Here is a 19,137-nt window from a genome sequence, read left to right as displayed (position 1 = left end):
TTAATTTCATGGGGGAAAAAAAAAAAGTTCCACTGTATTTTAAGGAGGACTCAATAGGAAAGGAGCAAGACCTAACCAAGTAATTAAATTCATTAGAATGTAGAACAAATGGCTGGGCGCAAAGGCTCATGCATGTAATCCCAGCACTTTGGGAGGCAGAGATGGGTGGATCACCTGAGGTCAGGAGTTCAAGACCAGCCTGGCCAACATGGTGAAACCCCGTCTCTACTAAAAATACAAAAATTAGCCGGGCGTGGTGGCAGGTCCCTGTAATCCCAGCTACTCAGGAGACTGGGTCAGGAGAATTGCTTGAACCCGGGAAGAGGAGGTTGCAGTGAGCCAAGACATGCCACTGTACTCTGCTTGGTGACAGAGCGAGACTCTGTCTCAAAAAAAAAAAAAAAAATTTAGAACGAAGATTCATTAAATTCTAGGAAAACAAATAAATGAGCTTAAATGTATGTCTTCACCACAGCTAGAGTAGTGTCAATCTAATTTGATACAGGATTGATGTCAGAGGACTCATATTCCAGAAATAAACACTAATGTCCTGAGCCACTTGCTATACTGGTTATGTCCTCATAAATAATTCAAGCTAAAATACTTCAGTAAAATAAAAATAGTAGGCCAGAATACACTAAGATGGTTAAAACTTCAAATTGCAAGGTGAATTATCATTTTCTGGCATAGAAAATTTAGAGGATCATTAATCAGAAAGGTACCCCCATATTCTGTATCTCCAACTTCATCATTTAAGTTTCTCAGTCCAAAAGCTTGAAATCATCACCCTTAACTCTGTCTCAACCCTGCATCCAACCCTTCAGCGAATCATAATGATTCTACCTTCAAATCCAACTACTTCTTATCAACATCACAGTTGGTCAGAACGACAATAGACATATAATTATTTCAGGTTACTTCCTAGCAAGAAGTAGAAAATAAGAGTTTGTTAACTTACCACTTTATGAGCATTTCCTATGAATTCTTGAATTTCAATTAAACAGTACTAACATTTTCTAATACACTTTCTTTAGAATTAGGTTATTTAAACTGTGAATTATAATTAAATAAAATGAAATATAAATCACATTGGATACTGGTCTGTCGGGCTTCCATATTCATCCTTACAATTCCCAATCCTGTCCCATCAGGCCATCTACTTTCTTCATACCTTTTTCTAGATTATTAAGCACTGAAAGTGAAATTCTGCAAACCATATTGCCTGAACAAATATGTGGCCACAGTCTCTCCTGGGTTCTTTTCTCATAGCCCCTCAGCAACAAATACAAACCATTACTAGTCTCCTCAGAAGTCAATCTGAGCCCATTTATCACCCTGTCATGAGGCAATCTAGCTGCCTCCTCCACTCAGAACAGAGCTTACAGACACATACTCCCCCATACTTTACTAGAACATAAGCCCCATTAGGGCAGTATTAAATGTATCTATTTGGCTCACTCTTAATTTCCAGAACCTAGAATCACACATGGGACATAGTCAATGGTCAATAACGGCTTGTTAAATGAACAAACAAAATTATTTTTCCTTCATCCTCAAAATCATTGATGTTTTAATCAATTCTTGTTACTGTACCCACTGTTTCAGTAGAAAGGACTTCTGCTTTAACTATGAGTAGACAGAAACCCCTAGAAGTCTTTCTATGTCAGATTACGGCAGCTCCATCATTCCAGTTCCTGAGTGGAAAGCATGTTCTTCCATCATTTCTTTATTTATTTATTTATTTATTTTATTATTATTTTTTTAAATTTATTTATTATTATTATACTTTAAGTTGTAGGGTACATGTGCATAACGTGCAGGTTTGTTACATATGTATACTTGTGCCATGTTGGTGTGCTGCACCCATCAACTTGTCATTTACATCAGGTATAACTCCCAATGCAATCCCTCCCCCCTCCCCCCTCCCCATGACAGGCCCCTGTGTGTGATGTTCCCCTTCCTGAGTCCAAGTCAAACCAACACACAAGGGTGCTCTGAAAATGTCCTTTTCCACCTTAGCTACGCCACATTTTTCATGTACTCCACATTTTTTGTCCCTTCTGCCTATAAAAATGTTTGCTCCCCATTTCAAGAAACAGTCATTTCTTAATTATACCTCATCTTTAAGTGATCTATCATCTTTCGGCTTTTATTCACCATCAAACTTGGTTGATACATATGAATCATATGAATCATATGAATCACTGGTTCAGTTTCATCTTCAATTTAAAATGTAAGCCCCTTGATTTTTGGCTTACGTTCCTATCACTCTACTAACACTGATCTTGGTGAGTTCATCAATGACATCCTATTTACCAAATTAAATAAATTAGTTTTCTTCCTATTTTGCTGTTTCCTTCTCAGTCTTTTTTGCAGGTTCTTCTTCATCTTCTTGACCAGTACACAGTAAGGAACTTCAGGAGTGGAACTTTTTATTTTCTATCTAAATTCACTTTTTAAATAAGCTCATCACTTGCATGACTTTACAAACCATCATGACCCCAATTTTCTCTCTCTGATCCAGATCTCTCTCCTGAAATCTTGACTTGTATATGCAACTGCCTCTTTGACATTTCCATTTGGCTAAGAGGCATGTTAAATCAAATATGTCCAATGCTCTGGTCTGATATTCCCTCCACCTCCATATTCTCTATCTCCAACTTCATCATTCACGTTTCTCAGTCCAAAAGCTTGAAATCATCCTTAACTCTGTATCAACCCTACATCCAACCCTTCAGCAAATCATGATTCTACCTTCAAAACATAACCCAAAACCAACTACTTCTTACCAACATCACAGCTGGTCAAAGGTACAATACTGTCTCAACTGGATTACTACAACAGTCTACCAACTGTTTTTTCCCTGTTTTCATTCATACCCTCCACAGTCTATTCACTACTCAGCAACCAACCTGTTAAAATGATCACTCATATAACACATTCCTCAAAACCCTCAAATGGTGTTCCACTTCACTCAGACTGAAAGCAGAAGTCCTTTCCATGGATTACAGAGCCTACATGATCTGACTTTATTTACCTTCTGATTTCTCTCCTAAGCACCTCTCCTTCACTCACTCTGCCCCAATACACTGTCCTTTACTGTTCCTACAGTTCCCAGGTGTGCTCCTGCCTCAGCATTTTTATACTGGTTATCCCTTCCGTCTGAAATACTTTTTACCCACAGGACTTCTCTCCTTCAGATCTTTATTCAAATGTCATCTTCTCAGTGACAGCATCCATTCCTCAACTGACATATTATATACTTACTTACTTACTTGACTGATAGTCGCCCTTCACAGAAAAATAAGCTCCATGAAGGTAGAAACTTCCATGTTGCATACATCTCCAGCACAATAGTGCCTGGCTAATTGATTGGATGGAAGGTGGACGGAATGAATAATCTTTTTTGAGTGAATGTTGTAAGTCTTCATTCAACACGGCATCTTTGCAGCATTTGAAACTGTTGCTATTACTTTCCTCTTGAAACAGTTGCTCCCAATGCTCCCTAAGAATACTCTCCGCCATTCTGCTTCTATCTCTAACCACTCCTCCTCTGCCCAGTTTGAAGGTTCTTTCCCTACTGATCCAATCCTGAAATGTTCAATCTGCAGACAGATTTTTCCTCTCAGTATACTTGCATTCTTTCCGTTGTTACGTCCATCCCCATGAATTCAACTAACACCCACATATCAATGGTTTCCAAGTATTTATCTTTAATATCAAAATATCTCTAGAACCAGGTCCATATTTTCAAGTCTGCTAGATAAAACCACCAGAAAAACTTCAAATTCAAAAGGGTTCTAGTATATGGAATTATTTAGCCCCCACCACAAACATGCTCCTTCTCCCACTTTATCATATTAATTAACAGCAACTCTACTCATATGTCCAAGGTAGGATTTATGGACGTTTTTGATTTCTCACTTTCTCTCATAGCTCCGTTAACCCACCTCATATTTCATCAGTTAGTAACATGTATCATCCTTCCTCTGAAACATTTCTCATATTCATTTAATTCCTATTTCACTGGCCTATGTCACGTCATTACTGCTTTGTCCAGAGCTAGTCATCATTATGCTACACTGCTTAAAAAAACAAACAAAAAAACCACCATACTAAAATAGTTATTTATTGAAATATCTGATGCTCCTCAGACATTAATATTGTAACTTCCTCAGGAGCTGAAATCAGATTGTATCCATTTCTGTATCACTAGATTTCTATACGTACATAATTTGCCAAAAAATGAATGCTCAATGAGCATGTGTTGAACTAAATAAAAATACTAAATGTAAGATCCAAGTTTCTTAGAAAGAAACTATGGCTCAGATTACATCATCAATGGATAAGTGGCAGTATATCGTTTCTAAATCACCAAGGGAACTTACCAATTTAACCACTGTTATAATGCAGTCTTAATTAAGTAGAGACCAAGAGCCAAGACACGTTACTAGAAGCCTAGATGCATTTGTTACTAAACTGTAAGAAAGCATACTATTCTCAAAGTATAGCAGATTCAGAATAAGAGGGTTTTCTTTAAGACATCCTTAACTGAAGGCTAGAAATTATTTCATGACTACAGAAACATGTTTTTAGAGCATGAACATCACATGATGAGCACCATCTGAGGAATGAAACTCATTCCAGCCACTTTTATAGCTTGTTCAGAAAAAAGAAAGGTGTTGTGAATTCTATCTGATTGAATTTTCAGTGACTAACAATTTTTCCTTGAAAATACAGTCTAATTAAGTAATTACACTAAAATTCAAATGGATATCTAATTTGAATGCAACTACACATTAATTTCTATAATCTAGGATAAAAAATAATTATCATTTATCAAGGAAAAGTTAATGTGTATATATACATACCTTCTTAATTTACCATTATAATACATACTTCTATTTCCTATGTAAACATTTTTTCCAAATTTAACAATATTTTATTAATTTTTACCTCTTCTAATTCAAAATTATTTGAGCACATGTAATATTTCACTCATCTATAAATATTTGCTTAAAATAACGCTTTGAGGTAAATGCAGAAACTTACAATAACAAACAGGCCACACAGACTTCCCAGAACAAATCACAAAGGATTATATCAGTAAATAGACTCTTCCACTCCTTTTTTTTGTTTTTTTGACTCTTCCACTCTTAAGAAAAGCTATTTAAGATGCTAATCTGGTTGTATACATCACTGTGCAATGACCTTACAAAAAGAAAGTACTTCATTAAGATCAGACAAACGAACTTAAGCCCTCCCACTTGACAGTTTACTGAGTTACAAATGTCCATTAACTAGCGCTTCACATAATTAAGATGAGAAGGCAGCCATACTCTTTCTCCTCTTATCTAATTAATACCAATTCCTTTTTCCTTTTCAAAACACTCACATTCAAATTTGAAATCATTTCTGTTCCAATATAAACTCAATCATTTTTCTACATTCCCCTTAATTATGGTTAAAAGACCAAAAAAATGAAGCAACACTAGCTACTTTCTTAAGAAAATTCAACTCTTTAAAGATATGCTATAACTTTATAATAAATTTGTATGACTAGTTTTGAAATTACAGACCAAAAAACACATCAAAGTGGTTTCTTGGTAAAGGTAAAGACCTTTGTTCGTAACTGACTTTTTTAGACACTGAATATCTTCTCTCCGTTTTTTCACAAAAAAACTTCATTTTATCAGAACTTCTCATGAGTTTCTTCCTCCCTGAGGATGTGCCCTTGTTTCCAAGGCACTGCACACTGGGCTGAGGGGCATTAAAGTTCATCTGGAGTCACCGCCTTTGATCTTAAACACTAGGTACTCTACTTCAATGACCAATGGCCAATTTAGCTTAGAGGTTGATTAGATCAAAGATAAGTTCGAGTTCTCTTTTCCCCCAGCACCTGGAATAAGCCTTGAAGTGAACTATATTGTCAGAAGATGGTAATTTCCTGACTCCTTGAGCCTATGAATTAATCTCCCCATTTCCAAATGGTTCTTAATATCCACCCTCCTCCTCTTTCTGCTGCTGTTCCTCCTCTTCCTTCTCCTCCTACTTTCCCTTTCTCTCTTTCTCTCTCTTTCTCTCTCTCTCTCATACACACACACACACACACACACACACACACACACACACCCCTACCTTTCTTCTCTTTCATCATTGGTTATTTCACTGCTTCCATTCTCTGCTGTCTCTTCCCTCCTTTGTCTCTTTATTGACCATTATTTTCCCCTTGCTTCTTTTTGCTTCTCTTTTAGATTCTGTCTCTAACTATACCTCTCTTCTCATTATCTATTAGGAACAGCTGTATAATAATTTTATTATTATTACTGACATAACCAGTCAATGAAAATACTGTTTCTTTGGATTCTTTGGCTAACTTCTCTGAAAAAGATCCCACTTAAGTAATTAGAATCCAATGTTCCACTCTTCTAAGGTCCTCTCATTATTAATAGATACACAGAGGATGTTCTGTATCCCAAAGATTCTGGGTAGATATGAGGATAAGGGATAGAGAAATACCATTCCATATGCTTAAAGTTGTCAAATCCTGGTCTCCAGAAACTGAAGCTTCTATATAGAAAGCCACACAGCTTAGTGGTCACATTCTCTTTCTTAGAAATCTGCGCCTTGAGCCAAACCATGTAAGAAAAGCAAAAACCGTCTTTCATAAGGAGGAATTAATTTTGGTGAGTCAGTAAGTCTTTACCAAGGGTCACCACTTTAAAAATATAGTTATAAGACATTTTAGAGTGTGATTGGCCTTTTGGAAAACACCACTGTTAACTATACAAAGAGGAAATTATGCCACACGTATTTTGAAAGAAAATCATGCCCCACGTACTATAAACCACTTATGACAAAAAATGAGACCTTCATTAGTTTAAATGAAAGCTCTATAGCAAGTTCCATAGTTTTATATAAAACGCTCATTTTTCAAGTTAATAACCTTCACCCAGTTTCCTCAATGGTTAACATTTTTTAAGCACATCTCCCCCTCCCTCCTACTCCCCCTGCCTATTTTACCAGTGATCTTTATGTGAACAATTTGAGAACAAGCTGCCGATATGATGTCCCCATACTCCTAAACACTTCAGTTGATATTTCCTGAAAACAAGAACTGTGGCCGGTGTAATTGCCACATAAGCCTCCAAATGAGGAAATCCACTTAATATAACACTATTATCCAATCCACAGACCCTATTCAAGTTTTACAAACAGTGCCAATATTGTCACTTGTTTCTAATGGTCCGGGATTTAATTCAGGAACAAATGATGCATTTAGCTATCCAATCTCTTCAGTCTCCTTTAGGCTGAAACATTTCTATGTTTTTCCCTGTCTTTCATGTCTGAACAGTTTTAAAGAATAGAGGCCTATGTTCTATATAATGGCCCCCAATCTAGAACTCTACAATATTTCCTCATGGCCAAACATACATCATGAACTCTCAGCAAAAATTCCCCAGAAATGGGGAATTTGGGAGGCATACAAGGTCAATTTGTCCCACCTGGTCAAGTTGAAGTTTACTGTAAAAATACCACTTTCTTGGTTTGGTGGTCAACTGAGTCTTTTGGAGGGAGACATTCAGAGATTATGCCAATACCCTGTGCCTCATAGAAGCTCCACCTGCCAGCTTTAACATCCTTTGATGACTCCTGTCTAAATTAACTGCCACTCTGATGGTTGCCAAATGGTGTTTTTTCTATTTATGTAATTCCTTCTAGATTCACAAGTAGGCATTTTACACTTTAAAAGAGAATGCCCATCTCCATATTTTTTGTTCATTCATATCAGTATGGACTCATGGATTCCTATTTTATGCAACAGGTTAAAACCAATTACCATCATCATTTATTTTTATGCTCAAATTGTCCCAGATTTCAGCCACTTCAACCTGGGAACTCCATCATTTTGACATATCAATATCACTTGTTGAATATCTCCTTACTCTCTGGCACAAAAAGATGGTCCAGGCTCATCTTCTACATTCCCTAACCTGATCCTTTGAGAGAGCATGGTATTTAGAAACCAACGTCCAGGTACTTGGTGTGATCACTGCTACTAGAACATCATAGTTTTTAGGCTCTCTCAGGAGACAGCTAGACAATATGTATATGTATACATATACACATACTATATCTGTAACTATCTATCTGTTCATATATATTATTTTTAAAAACCCATGATTCATAATAACATCAATTCCAATCCAATACCTTAAGAGTTTTTTCTTGCCTTCCCCTTTTCCATAGTTATAAATCCCTTATCCAACAGTGAGAAGCATAGCTCTTATTATCCTCAATATATTCATTCATTTGCTCAATCTATTTACTTCTTTGCTCAACACAACCAATCTCCCAACCACATCACCCCCTCTATGTTTGCTGCCCTATTTATCACAGCTGTCTTCTTGTTGGAATGCCAATGCCTCCATGCCTAGTAAAGAATGGAGGGGAAGAGAAAGGGAAGAAATAAGGATGGGGGGAGAAAAATAGGAAAGGTAGGGAAAGGAGTGAGGGGAAGATGGGAAAAGGCAAGAGAAGGGAAAATGGGAAAAGAAAGGAAAGAAATGGAAGCAGATACTCACCTTTAAAACACCTTCCACAGCCATCTTCCCTTCGTGACCTAGTAAAATACTATACGGATAAAGCCACTGGATTGCATGTTTGATTGGCATCATAGGAAAGGAATCCTATGTAGGAGCAAAAATATATAGGAATGAGCAAAATTCAAAATAATCACAGAAAACATCTGAAATGTACATACATTAAAATTGACTTATAAAAGTAACCAGTAGGTGTCTGGTATTTTCTACAAGTCTACAAAAGCAAATATTCATTATTTTCTCTTCTCATTCCTTGCCCTTTCCCTGGGTAAGCTCACCCATTTCCATCTTTCATCTATCTTCTATGTATTGATGGCTCCCACACTTCTATGTCTGGTCCTGACTTCTTTCTTGAGCTCTAAACCTGAGCCCTCAATTGTTCATTACATATGACTATATGAATATCCCATAGACCCCCATTTGAAACAGAATACATGTCTCTACCTTATTCATCCCAAAGTACCTGATCCCCTTTTATCCCTAGGTTAATCTCACCCACATTCACTTAGCTTCACAGTTATAACTATAAAATTAGAAAGTATTCATTATCCTCAAGTCCTTCCTCACATTATTTGCACTGTCAATTCTGTTCACCTCACTTTAAAAGAGTCTATTGACAAGAAAGATTAGTGAAATTTCAATATGAACTATCTATTAGATGATACTATGGATTACTGTTAACATGATATGAAGTATGATAATGTTGTTCTGATTATGTAGAAGAATGTCCTAATTCTTAGAAGTTGCATACTGATATGGTTTGGTTGTGTCCACCCAAATCTCATCTTTAATTGTAGCTCCCATAGGACCGGTGGGAGACAAATGAATCATGGGGGCAGTTAACCTCCATGCTGTTCTCATGATAGTGAGTTCTCATGAGATCTGATGGCTTTATAAAGGGCTTTTCCTCTCCTTCACTCCGCACTTTTCTCTTCTGCCACGATGTGAAGAAGGACGTGTTTGCTTCCCCTTCCACTGTGATTGTAAGTTTCCTGAGGCCTCCACAGCCTTGTGGAACTGTGAGTCAGTAAAACCTCTTTCCTTTATAAATTACCCAGTCTCAGGTATTTCTTCATAGCAGCGGGAGAACGAACTAATACATATACTGAAGTATTTAAGAGTACTGACTGCAATTTACTTCCAAATGGTTCAGGAAAAAAAAAAAAAAAAGAAAAAAGCACATGCAGACAAATGTAGCAATATATTAATAATGGGTGATTGTAGGTGAGGGGATTATGAAATTACTATTTTTCAACTTTTTTTACATTTGAGAATTTTCAAAATAAAATGTTCTAAGCAAATACAAAAAAGATTCAATAAAAGTATAAGATTTAATAAACAGGAAGAGAAATTCTGTTCTGGATGTAAAGAACAATGTCAACAATACCTAGGCTCCCTGACTCACAGGAAACATACATACATACATACATACATACATACATACATACATACCTACATACAAGTTTAAAAATAAGTCCCTTGCCTAAGATAGTATCCCCACTATCTTGGATGGTGCCCTCTTCCACAGGGTCTCACTGAGTGTTAAAAAAGCTTCCTAGTCATTCCCTCACTGCCAACAAAGGTGTCTTCCTCCAACATAAGTCTGGTCACCTTCATAGCCCACCTACTTAATATTGTCTGATAAGCCACTTTTTCCACATCATAAAATCCAGGAAACTTCATTCATCGTACAAAACATTTCACAATAGCGTTCTAACTTCTCCCTCTACCACACACACTTGCTTTAGGGATACAACTTATTCTCATTCTCCAAAGATACTAGGCCCTTTTGTGATTAAACACATTTGCCTGTGCTTTGACTTCTTGCCTGGAAGGCATTTCTATCATTCCAGACATGACCGCCATGCCCTTTGTGAAACCGCATTGGACAATGTCTGTACTCTATCAGATCCCCTCAGATCTGTTTGTATTCTCTCTTGTGCCTCCTAGCTTTCTCTTCCAACAGCAACTGCTGTAGGTCTTTCTAAGAAGACATCCTTGGGCTCTTGAAGCCACCCTTGCACACATGCTGGGAGAGCAGTTAGTATCCAGAAATTTGTGTCCCCTGAGACAACCATGACACAGAGACTGATGGGAGCTAGAGCAGTGTGAAAGCCCTAGCTCCTCTAACTCAGGTAAGGACAGCTCTGAGGCCTAACTCACACTGCAGCACACCTTTTACTTGACCAAGCTAAAGCCTTCCTTCCCTCTGTAGGACTTCACTGAGATTGCATGTCCAGCTCCGACTCCAAAGCTGAAAGCTCTTTAGGGGCTCAGAACATGTCCTTGGTCTCTGTACAGTTTACTGCACTGCACAACAAATTAATCTCAGGGTTTACAATATTTATAGAAGAGTATGACAAAAGCAAACTGAAGTCATTAATCCCTAATGATTAACTTTCAAAATTTTTAACATATTTGGGTATGCCAGTCGTTAATTTATTTTACTTACCAAGATTTGAACTGCAGCTGCTAAACTGTCTAAAGGAAAATCTGGAAGTCCAAGAGTAGAAGATTCTTGGGAACACAGAGTTGTAGCAAAGGACAAGAGCTGAGAGACTCTAGGGGAAAAATGATATTAAATTGTAATAGTTGTAAAACATAAAATGTGTAAGTCTGTTAAATATAAAACACAGGGGCCAATTTAATTAATCTAAAAAGATGATCCCTAATATTAATTCTTAAGGGACAATGGCTCCGCATCATAATATCCTACTTAAAACTCAGAAGCTGATTAGATGCAAATATATTCCTAAATTTATCACAATATTTGAGGTTTCTCACCACCTGGTCCAAATTTACCCTGACAGCCTCATCTCTCACATTTCGTAACCCCAAACCTAAACTCTAGCCTTTCAAGAGTTTTTTTATGGCCCTAAGAACAAGGCATAAACTCTCACATTCCATGCTTTAAAAAAAAAAAAAAAAAACTTATTCTGTTCGAATTCCTTGATTCCATTCTCTATCTGGCAAAAACTTGCTCTTTATTTAGGACCCATTTCAAATGCCAGTGCTTTTGTGAAGCCCTTATAAAATATCAACTAATACCCCCAATATTTTGAAATTATGGCACTTACTATACCATGTTAACCAAAGCTATTCACATATCTTTCAACTCTATTAGATCTTGAGTTTCTCGCCAAAGATATCTTATTAATTTTATCACCAAACATTCTAATACTGAAAAATTCTTATAAGAATTCCAGTTGTTGAATGAATCAATCAATTAATCAATGAACAGACAAAACAAATTCAATATTCAGTGTCCAGATATTTATAAAAATATACTTACTTCTCAGCAGAAACATTGGCTCCAATTGAATATAACAACTTAAGTTGGTCCTAAAGTAATATAGAAACATATTAAATTAATTAAAAAGAAATGTAACGGATTAAGTGCAAATGTTTTATAGACACAATCAACCTTTTTAATTAAGCAGACACTAAATATTTAATAGCAAAAAATCATTTATTGATACATTTCATTTTCTAAAAGAAAAGCCAGCCTTTTAAAAAATCCTTCAATAATGCCGTAATAATTTTTCTTCCTAGTTTCCAGAGATTTTCTTTACTCTCTATTCTCATATCTTTCCATGACCTACTGAGGAAGACATTTAAAAATGCAGTAACATTTTTATAGCATTGAATTTCTTGTTATAAATAGAAAAACTGTTTAAAAAATAAATTATCCTTGGTCATACTTACCTTGAAGGGTAAATAATAAATATCCCTGGCTTGAAATCGAGAACGAAGAGGGGGATCTAATGGATTCCCAGAATACCTTGGCACTGGCAAACCCAAGGCGATCACTCGGAAATTTTCACTAACTCGGACAATGTTCCAAGAATCCAATTCTTTTTTGGTATGATCCTATAAAAGTAACAGGTCCAGAAGCTATAGCATAAATGATACAGATCATAATTATAAGAGCTGCCAAGTCCAGGGACTTAGGACTTGACTGTTGAGAAAACTGTATTGGAGAACACTCTCAAAACCAAACTGTCAAGGAAGGCAGCAAAGTGAAATCAAGTTCAGGATGCCAGGGCAGTCTCACAACATGAAGACTGGGGTGTTTGAAAGGGAAAGCAGTTAACACACCAAGGAATAAAGGAGACTTGGGTCAGATCTCCAAGCCTTAGTCAGTAACACAGAGGAAAAGAGTCGGGGGTAAGGAAAATACATGACTAGAGGTTGTAACAAAGGTAGTCCCCGATGGGCAGGTCACCAGCAGAGCTGTGATTGATTACCAGTGGACCTTAAATAGATAATTATGTTTATGGGTATTCCTAGCAAGGCATATTACTCGTAATAACATGTTTTGGAAACTTACTATGTGGTAAGCATATTCCATGGATTTTTCTCATTTAACTTTCACCAGAATCCAATATAGACAATCTCCTTTTTACATGAATGAATGAACTAAAGTTCAAAGGAGTTATATAACTTGTCCCATGGTCCTGCAACTAGTATATAGTGGAGCTTAGAGAACAGAAACAGTACGGGTTTTGGAGTCACAAATCCTGGCTCAACTGCTTGATGTATACTTTTACTAAATGTTAGCACATGCATGTCATTATACCTTTAGAACCTTAGCCTTCTCAGTAGGAAAAATAGCACCTACATTATTGTGACTGCTAGGAAAACTAAATGTGAAAATGTGTGTGCAAACAAGTGGCCCACAGCAGGCACCTGTTAAATCTCATTTCCTTCCTTCTCTGCCTAACTCTATCAATGGCTCTTCACATTCTTCAGCAGCAGGATCTACGGTATTGACTAAGTTTGTACAAATGCACATTTGTACATTCTGAGAGAAGCGTCCACATCTTTCAGCAACTCTTCACAGCCCAAATGACAATATAGAAACTCTTAAGAAGGCGCTCAAGGCCTTTCCTGGCAGAAGCTCTGATTCTCTCAGTCTCAGCAACCAGTGCACGCCCGTCCCCTTGACCCTCCTTCCATGACCCTGTGCTCCAATCTGTCTCCCATCTGCAGCTCTCCAAACACATGAGGCTGCTTCACCAACACGACTCCATCTTCTTGAACAACACCCTTTTCACTTTGCACAGCATAAACACAAGGGTCACTCAAAGCTCAACACAAAAAACATCTTCATAAAACTCAGATCCCCTTCCCTCATCAGAACCATTTTTGTATCCTTTTACTTTATCTTTTGCAAGCTTCTAGCATTATTTATTTGTGCATTTGCTTCTATACATGACTGTCTCATGCTAGCTCCACATTCTTGAGAGGACTTATTATCTCTAGTGTATAACAGGACAAATGTCTGTTGACTGACTGCATGAATTAATTTTAAAAATAATAAATAATTATTTCAATCATATTTTGGTATGAATCAAAATCAGCAGTCATACATCTAATTAATACACTGACACTATGCCATAGACACTAGAAAGTGAGAGTCTACATCTAGCCCTGTCTGAGAAACCAAAAGTAGAAACTTCAGAGAGCTGACTAAATATTTTTTTCATTTACCCAAAAATGTTAAATGAAATATAAAGTTCATACAAACTGAACTTTGTATCTCTTTCCATAATAACAGAATTCTACTATAATCACCTTTATGAAACCAATAACATTTTTGAGATATTAAATTTAGAATATCAAAGCTACCTAGAAATAAATGGGGCTTACGTTATGGTGTTAGAATCTTTTTAGCATAAAAGTTGTCATAAGATGATAGTGCTTTGTGAAGGGATCTTGCCTATATGCTGTGAGGTTCTTATGAGACAGATTCTATGAACACAGAAATAACATTTACCGATAAAAAATTATGTGTTTATACTGATATTTACTTTGGGAGAAAAATGTAGTAGACCCTTCTCACTTAATAATAAGCATTCTTTGCGTACTAAACCCCCCTTTTTTTTTTTGACAGAGTCTCGCTCCCTCACCCAGGCTGGGGTGCAGTTGTACGATCTTGGCTTACCACAACCTCAGCCTCCCGGGTTCAAGCGATTCTCCTGCCTCAGCCTCCTAAGTAGCTGGGATTACAGGTGCATGCCACCACACCCAGCTAATTTTTGTATTTTTAGCAGAGACGAGGTTTTACCATGTTGACCAGGCTGATCTTGAACTCCTGACCTCAGGTGATTTGCCCGCCTTAGCTTCCCAAAGTGCTAGGGTTACAGGCATGAGCCACCGCACCCAGTCACTAAACCTCTTTTGACTCACATATCATGAATTTCTATTCAAAGTAATATGTTCAATAACTTTGCACAGAATCTACTATAAGAATAAAGAATATATCAAACTTTTTGTTGTGAAGTAACTCCTATACTTTAAAAAAAAATTCCATATTCTGAGTATTTTTTTCCAAATTATTTACTAAAAATGGTGAACACTAATATAATCTCTAGTAGCAAGTAGTTATTTTGTAATTAGAAAGCATCTAAAGAGAAAACGTTCTGCATAACAGCCTTTTAAAAAATAAATTAAAAAGCTTTCATTTTGGTAAATTAACAATATGAATAAATGAATTTAACTTTTTCTACTTGATTAAATCCTTGATTATCTCCTTCTGATTATATCAGAACGAGATGCTCCATGAATAGATCCAGAGGAAAATGACTGTACTTCACAAGAAAGCATCATCTAGAAACTCCCACAAATAATAAAGAAACAGACTGCTTCTGGCCCTGCCAGCCACGCAGCATCAGTGCAATCAAACCCTCTGGCATTGACATTCATTATTTAGGGCCTGGTGTGTTCTGGGCTCATATTAGCACCCTGGGAGCAAGATCAAGAAGTATGAGACACAGATCCTGCTCCTGATCAATTTGCAACCAACCTGGGGTAGTAAGGTAGCACATATGTACAGAACAGGTATGAGAGAGACTCTAGGTCCTAGAATGTACAGGCAGAGCAGTCAGTCATAGAAGGCTGGGTTAACCACACAGAGATCCAGCGTGGTACCGCTTGAGCTGGATAAACAAGGGCTAAATGTCTTCTTGTCATTTGTGACATTACATGAACCCATCTCCCAAGTCTTTGAAGAGTCCCCACATTCCCTAGTTGTTGTACTCTTTATATGTATGTTTATCACAGCATTTAATCATTCCATGGTACTTATTCATTCATTCAACAAATAGTTATTGAGCAACTACCATGTGCCAGGCATTGATCTAGGAACTTGAGATAATACCAGTTACAAAAATTCCTGCCCTTGTGAAACTTATATTCTAGTAGAGGGAAGCAGACAACAAAGGGTGCTGTACTGCATTGTAAAAACTTTGAATTTTACTCTGAGTGGAACAAGAAGCCATCAAGGTTAGAGCATAGGAATGCCCCCAAATGGATGCATTGTTAAGGTGATCACTGACTGCTGTGTTGAGAAGTGTCAGGAAGGAAGGACGGAAGCAGGGAGTACAGTTAGGAGGCTCCTACAGCAACCCCAGCATGTGATGCTGGTGGCTTGGGTCATCAGAATAGGATATCCTTTAAATATTTTATTCATTTCTGTCAATACCTACTGGACCTTGAGCTTCCTGAAGCTAAGAACTGGACTTTCTTTAGCTTTGTATCTGGTGACTAGCACTATCTAGAAGTCATTAGCCTTTTAATAAATAGTTGTTAAGAGAAAGAAAGAAGGGGGAAAAAACGAGATGGGAAAAGAGGAAGAAAGAGAAGAAGAAAAAATAGGAAAAAAAAATAAAAAAGGAAAAGAGAATAGTTATTAGACTAACCAGAAAAAAAAGACAGTAAAAATCTGGGAGGTCTTTTGACAAGGTCTACAAACAGAAGAGCATTGTAAAACTGTAAACTCATGACTTCAGCAATTTACCCAAGATAAGGGTCATCCGAACATCTGTCCTGATTCCAATAGGGCCATGTCCTATACAATAAAATGGCACTGCCCACAGCTTGACAGAAAAGACAAAACAGTGGGATTTTCTTCTCTTACTTGGAGAAGTTTGTCGTAACGCTCAGCAGACATCAGGAAGCGTCCATCTTCAAGCTGCATCTCTCTGTTTTCCAGCAAGTTGTTCAAAACAGGCAAAACATTCCTCTCTGCCTTTTCCAAACCTTCCAAAATGAGGGTTCTGCCTTCTGTGGCTGCACGAACTGCACACTATTTCCAAGAAACATAAAAGCAAAATGAGAATACTGAAGTTGCAGAGCTGGGCCTAACATTACTTGTAAAGCAAATTTAAATTGCAGTTCTTGTTATAGGGACCAGAAATCAATAAAGCTGAGTTCCAGATCTTGTTTTGCTTTTTCTGCCTCTATGATATTAGGAAAGTGATTTTACCTCTTTGGGCCTGTTTATTCATTTTTAAAATAAAGATATTGAAAAAGAGGATCTCTGAAGTTCCTTTTAGCCTTAACATTTTAGATTATATACCCAATGAAATAAAAAACTAACAGCTATCTATGAACACAGAACATAATTAAACAAGGGCACAGATTCCACAACTGGAAAAGAAAAATGAATATAGTTATCTGTCCTACCTATCCCACAAGCTTCTTGTGAGGATCAAAAAGCTAGGTGAGAAGGCTTGGAGACTGTAACATTTGTAAACATAAGTCATCATCAAAATAGAGGTTTAGTGTGATGCTCGATGCTGACAACATTACATGCTTAGAAACAGAAAAAGAGTCAGATTTTACATTGGCCAATAGCAGACTGACTTAGGTCTTCCAATAAATTTTAAGAAAATCAGTAATGGAGAAAAGTAGGAAATAAAGTAAACTGTAATTTAAAAATTACTATAGATATGAAAAAAATATTTTCCTTAAACTATAGGTCCTTAATAACATAGAAAACAACTTTTCGTCAAAATCCTTCATGTTCTGCTAAAAAAGGAAAACCTCAGTCATGTTTCTTCTGCACATTCAACCACAGAGGATTAATGGTGCTAAATTTATATTGTTATTCGCCTCCTTAAAAATCGCCTTCATTAGTCTCCATGGCACTGCATTGTCCTAGGAAAACTGTTTTGTCTTCTCTGCCTGTCCATTAAATGTGGGTGATGCCCAGAATTACATCCTTAACACACAGCTCTTCTTACCCTATTAGGACCTCCCTGAAAATCTTACTCAATCACATAGTTCCAACTACCACCTTTATGCTAATGACCCCCCAGAATCTTGGGGTTCTGACACTCCCCTAAGTTTCAGAACCATGTAGTCTCATTAGTACCTCATATGGGGTCCCTCAGACATCATAAGCACCTCAGGTCCCTTGTACAGCACTGAAAATATCCATTTGCTCCAAACCTGCTTCTCTTCTTTATTTTCTATCTGAGGTGTGAGCACCATTGACCCATGCCAGAGCCCTCGATGTTTCTTGAACTTATCCCTTTCTACCCCTTCCCTAGTTCAGGCTCTCCTTACCTCTCAGATTGCCTCCCAATAGTCCAAGCTCCTTAATTTGGCATATTAGCCTATCACAATGCGGCATCTACCTATCTCTCCAACACCATCTCCTGACATTAGTTGCCTCACATGTGGTATTTCTGTGACAATAAACTGGCTATCTCCTTCTACACATGTACATACCATACTGCTTTACCGGACAAATCTCTGTGTCTTGACTTATACTGACTCCTCACTTAAAATTTAATTTTCCCTATAGTAATTATCCAAAAAAAGATCTAAATGTTTGATGAGGGGAAAACATATCTCTATTTTTTTAAGACTTAATATCCAAATAAATTTCTGCAGTAGCAATGTACTGATTTTCCAAGTGTAGAAAAGAGGCATTGCTTAATCAAGCTTGCATACTATCCTATTTTAATAAACTGTTGAATTTTGCACTGTATAGTAGAGCTTAGTTTATTTCAAGTATCTATATAATGTTGTAAAATGATAAACTTCATGGAAGCTATATTAGACTCAAGAGAATCATCCATTTCAAGAATAAGATCAATTCATGAATAATCCTTCAAATATATCACTACTGCAATATTTTAATTCTCTTCTACCAGAGTAGCCATCTTGTTCTAGAAGATTTAAAAAAAAAAAAAAGCATAGGTAGAAGTGACTTAGTAGTTCCTAAAGAACAAAAAAAAAAAAAAAAAAATCTCATTTTTGCTAGCTGTATAAAGGACAAAGCCATAGAAATAGTTTCTGGGATATTAAAAGTCAAAATATTGGCCGGGCTCGGTGGCTCACACCTGTAATCTCAGCATTTTGGAAGGCTGAGGAGGGTGGATCACAAGGTCAGGAGTTCAAGACCAGCCTGGCCAACACGGTGAAACCTCGTCTCTACTAAGATTACAAAAATTAGCTGGCTGTGATGGCAGGCACCTGTAATCCTAGCTACGTGGGAGGCTGAGGCAGGAGAATCACTGGAACCCAGGAGACAGAGGTTGCAATGAGCCAAGATCACTCCAGCCTGGGCGACAAAGCAAGAATACAAACTACTTCTTATAAAAATTCATGTTTCAGTTAAGGTTTCCATTAAGCTTTTGTTCACAATAATATATTTACTTCAAGAAAGCATAGCTCAGAACAAAAAAGAAATTGTTATCATAACCTAAGGTAATATTATTTTTAAAAATCTAAAACTTTT

The 19,137-nt window shown here is 37.0% G+C and overlaps 1 protein-coding gene across 2 annotated transcripts in view; it reads right to left on the bottom strand.

Moving 5' to 3' along the window:
- Nucleotides 1-19,137, bottom strand: part of LOC105491729 (von Willebrand factor A domain containing 8) — a 436,474-nt gene that overhangs the window by 302,303 nt on the left and 115,034 nt on the right. For both annotated transcript variants that reach the window (XM_071081437.1, XM_011758388.2), the window contains 5 exons: nt 16,525-16,692; nt 12,309-12,473; nt 11,896-11,945; nt 11,056-11,164; nt 8,586-8,690 (listed from right to left, as the gene is read on the bottom strand). In XM_071081437.1, coding sequence (XP_070937538.1) covers nt 8,586-8,690; nt 11,056-11,164; nt 11,896-11,945; nt 12,309-12,473; nt 16,525-16,692 — 597 coding nt within the window. The remainder of the gene's footprint in view (nt 1-8,585; nt 8,691-11,055; nt 11,165-11,895; nt 11,946-12,308; nt 12,474-16,524; nt 16,693-19,137) is intronic.

This window comes from Macaca nemestrina, chromosome 16, assembly GCF_043159975.1.
Source record: "Macaca nemestrina isolate mMacNem1 chromosome 16, mMacNem.hap1, whole genome shotgun sequence".
Lineage (NCBI taxonomy): Eukaryota > Metazoa > Chordata > Mammalia > Primates > Cercopithecidae > Macaca > Macaca nemestrina.
This window is presented reverse-complemented; position numbering and strand designations above follow the sequence as displayed.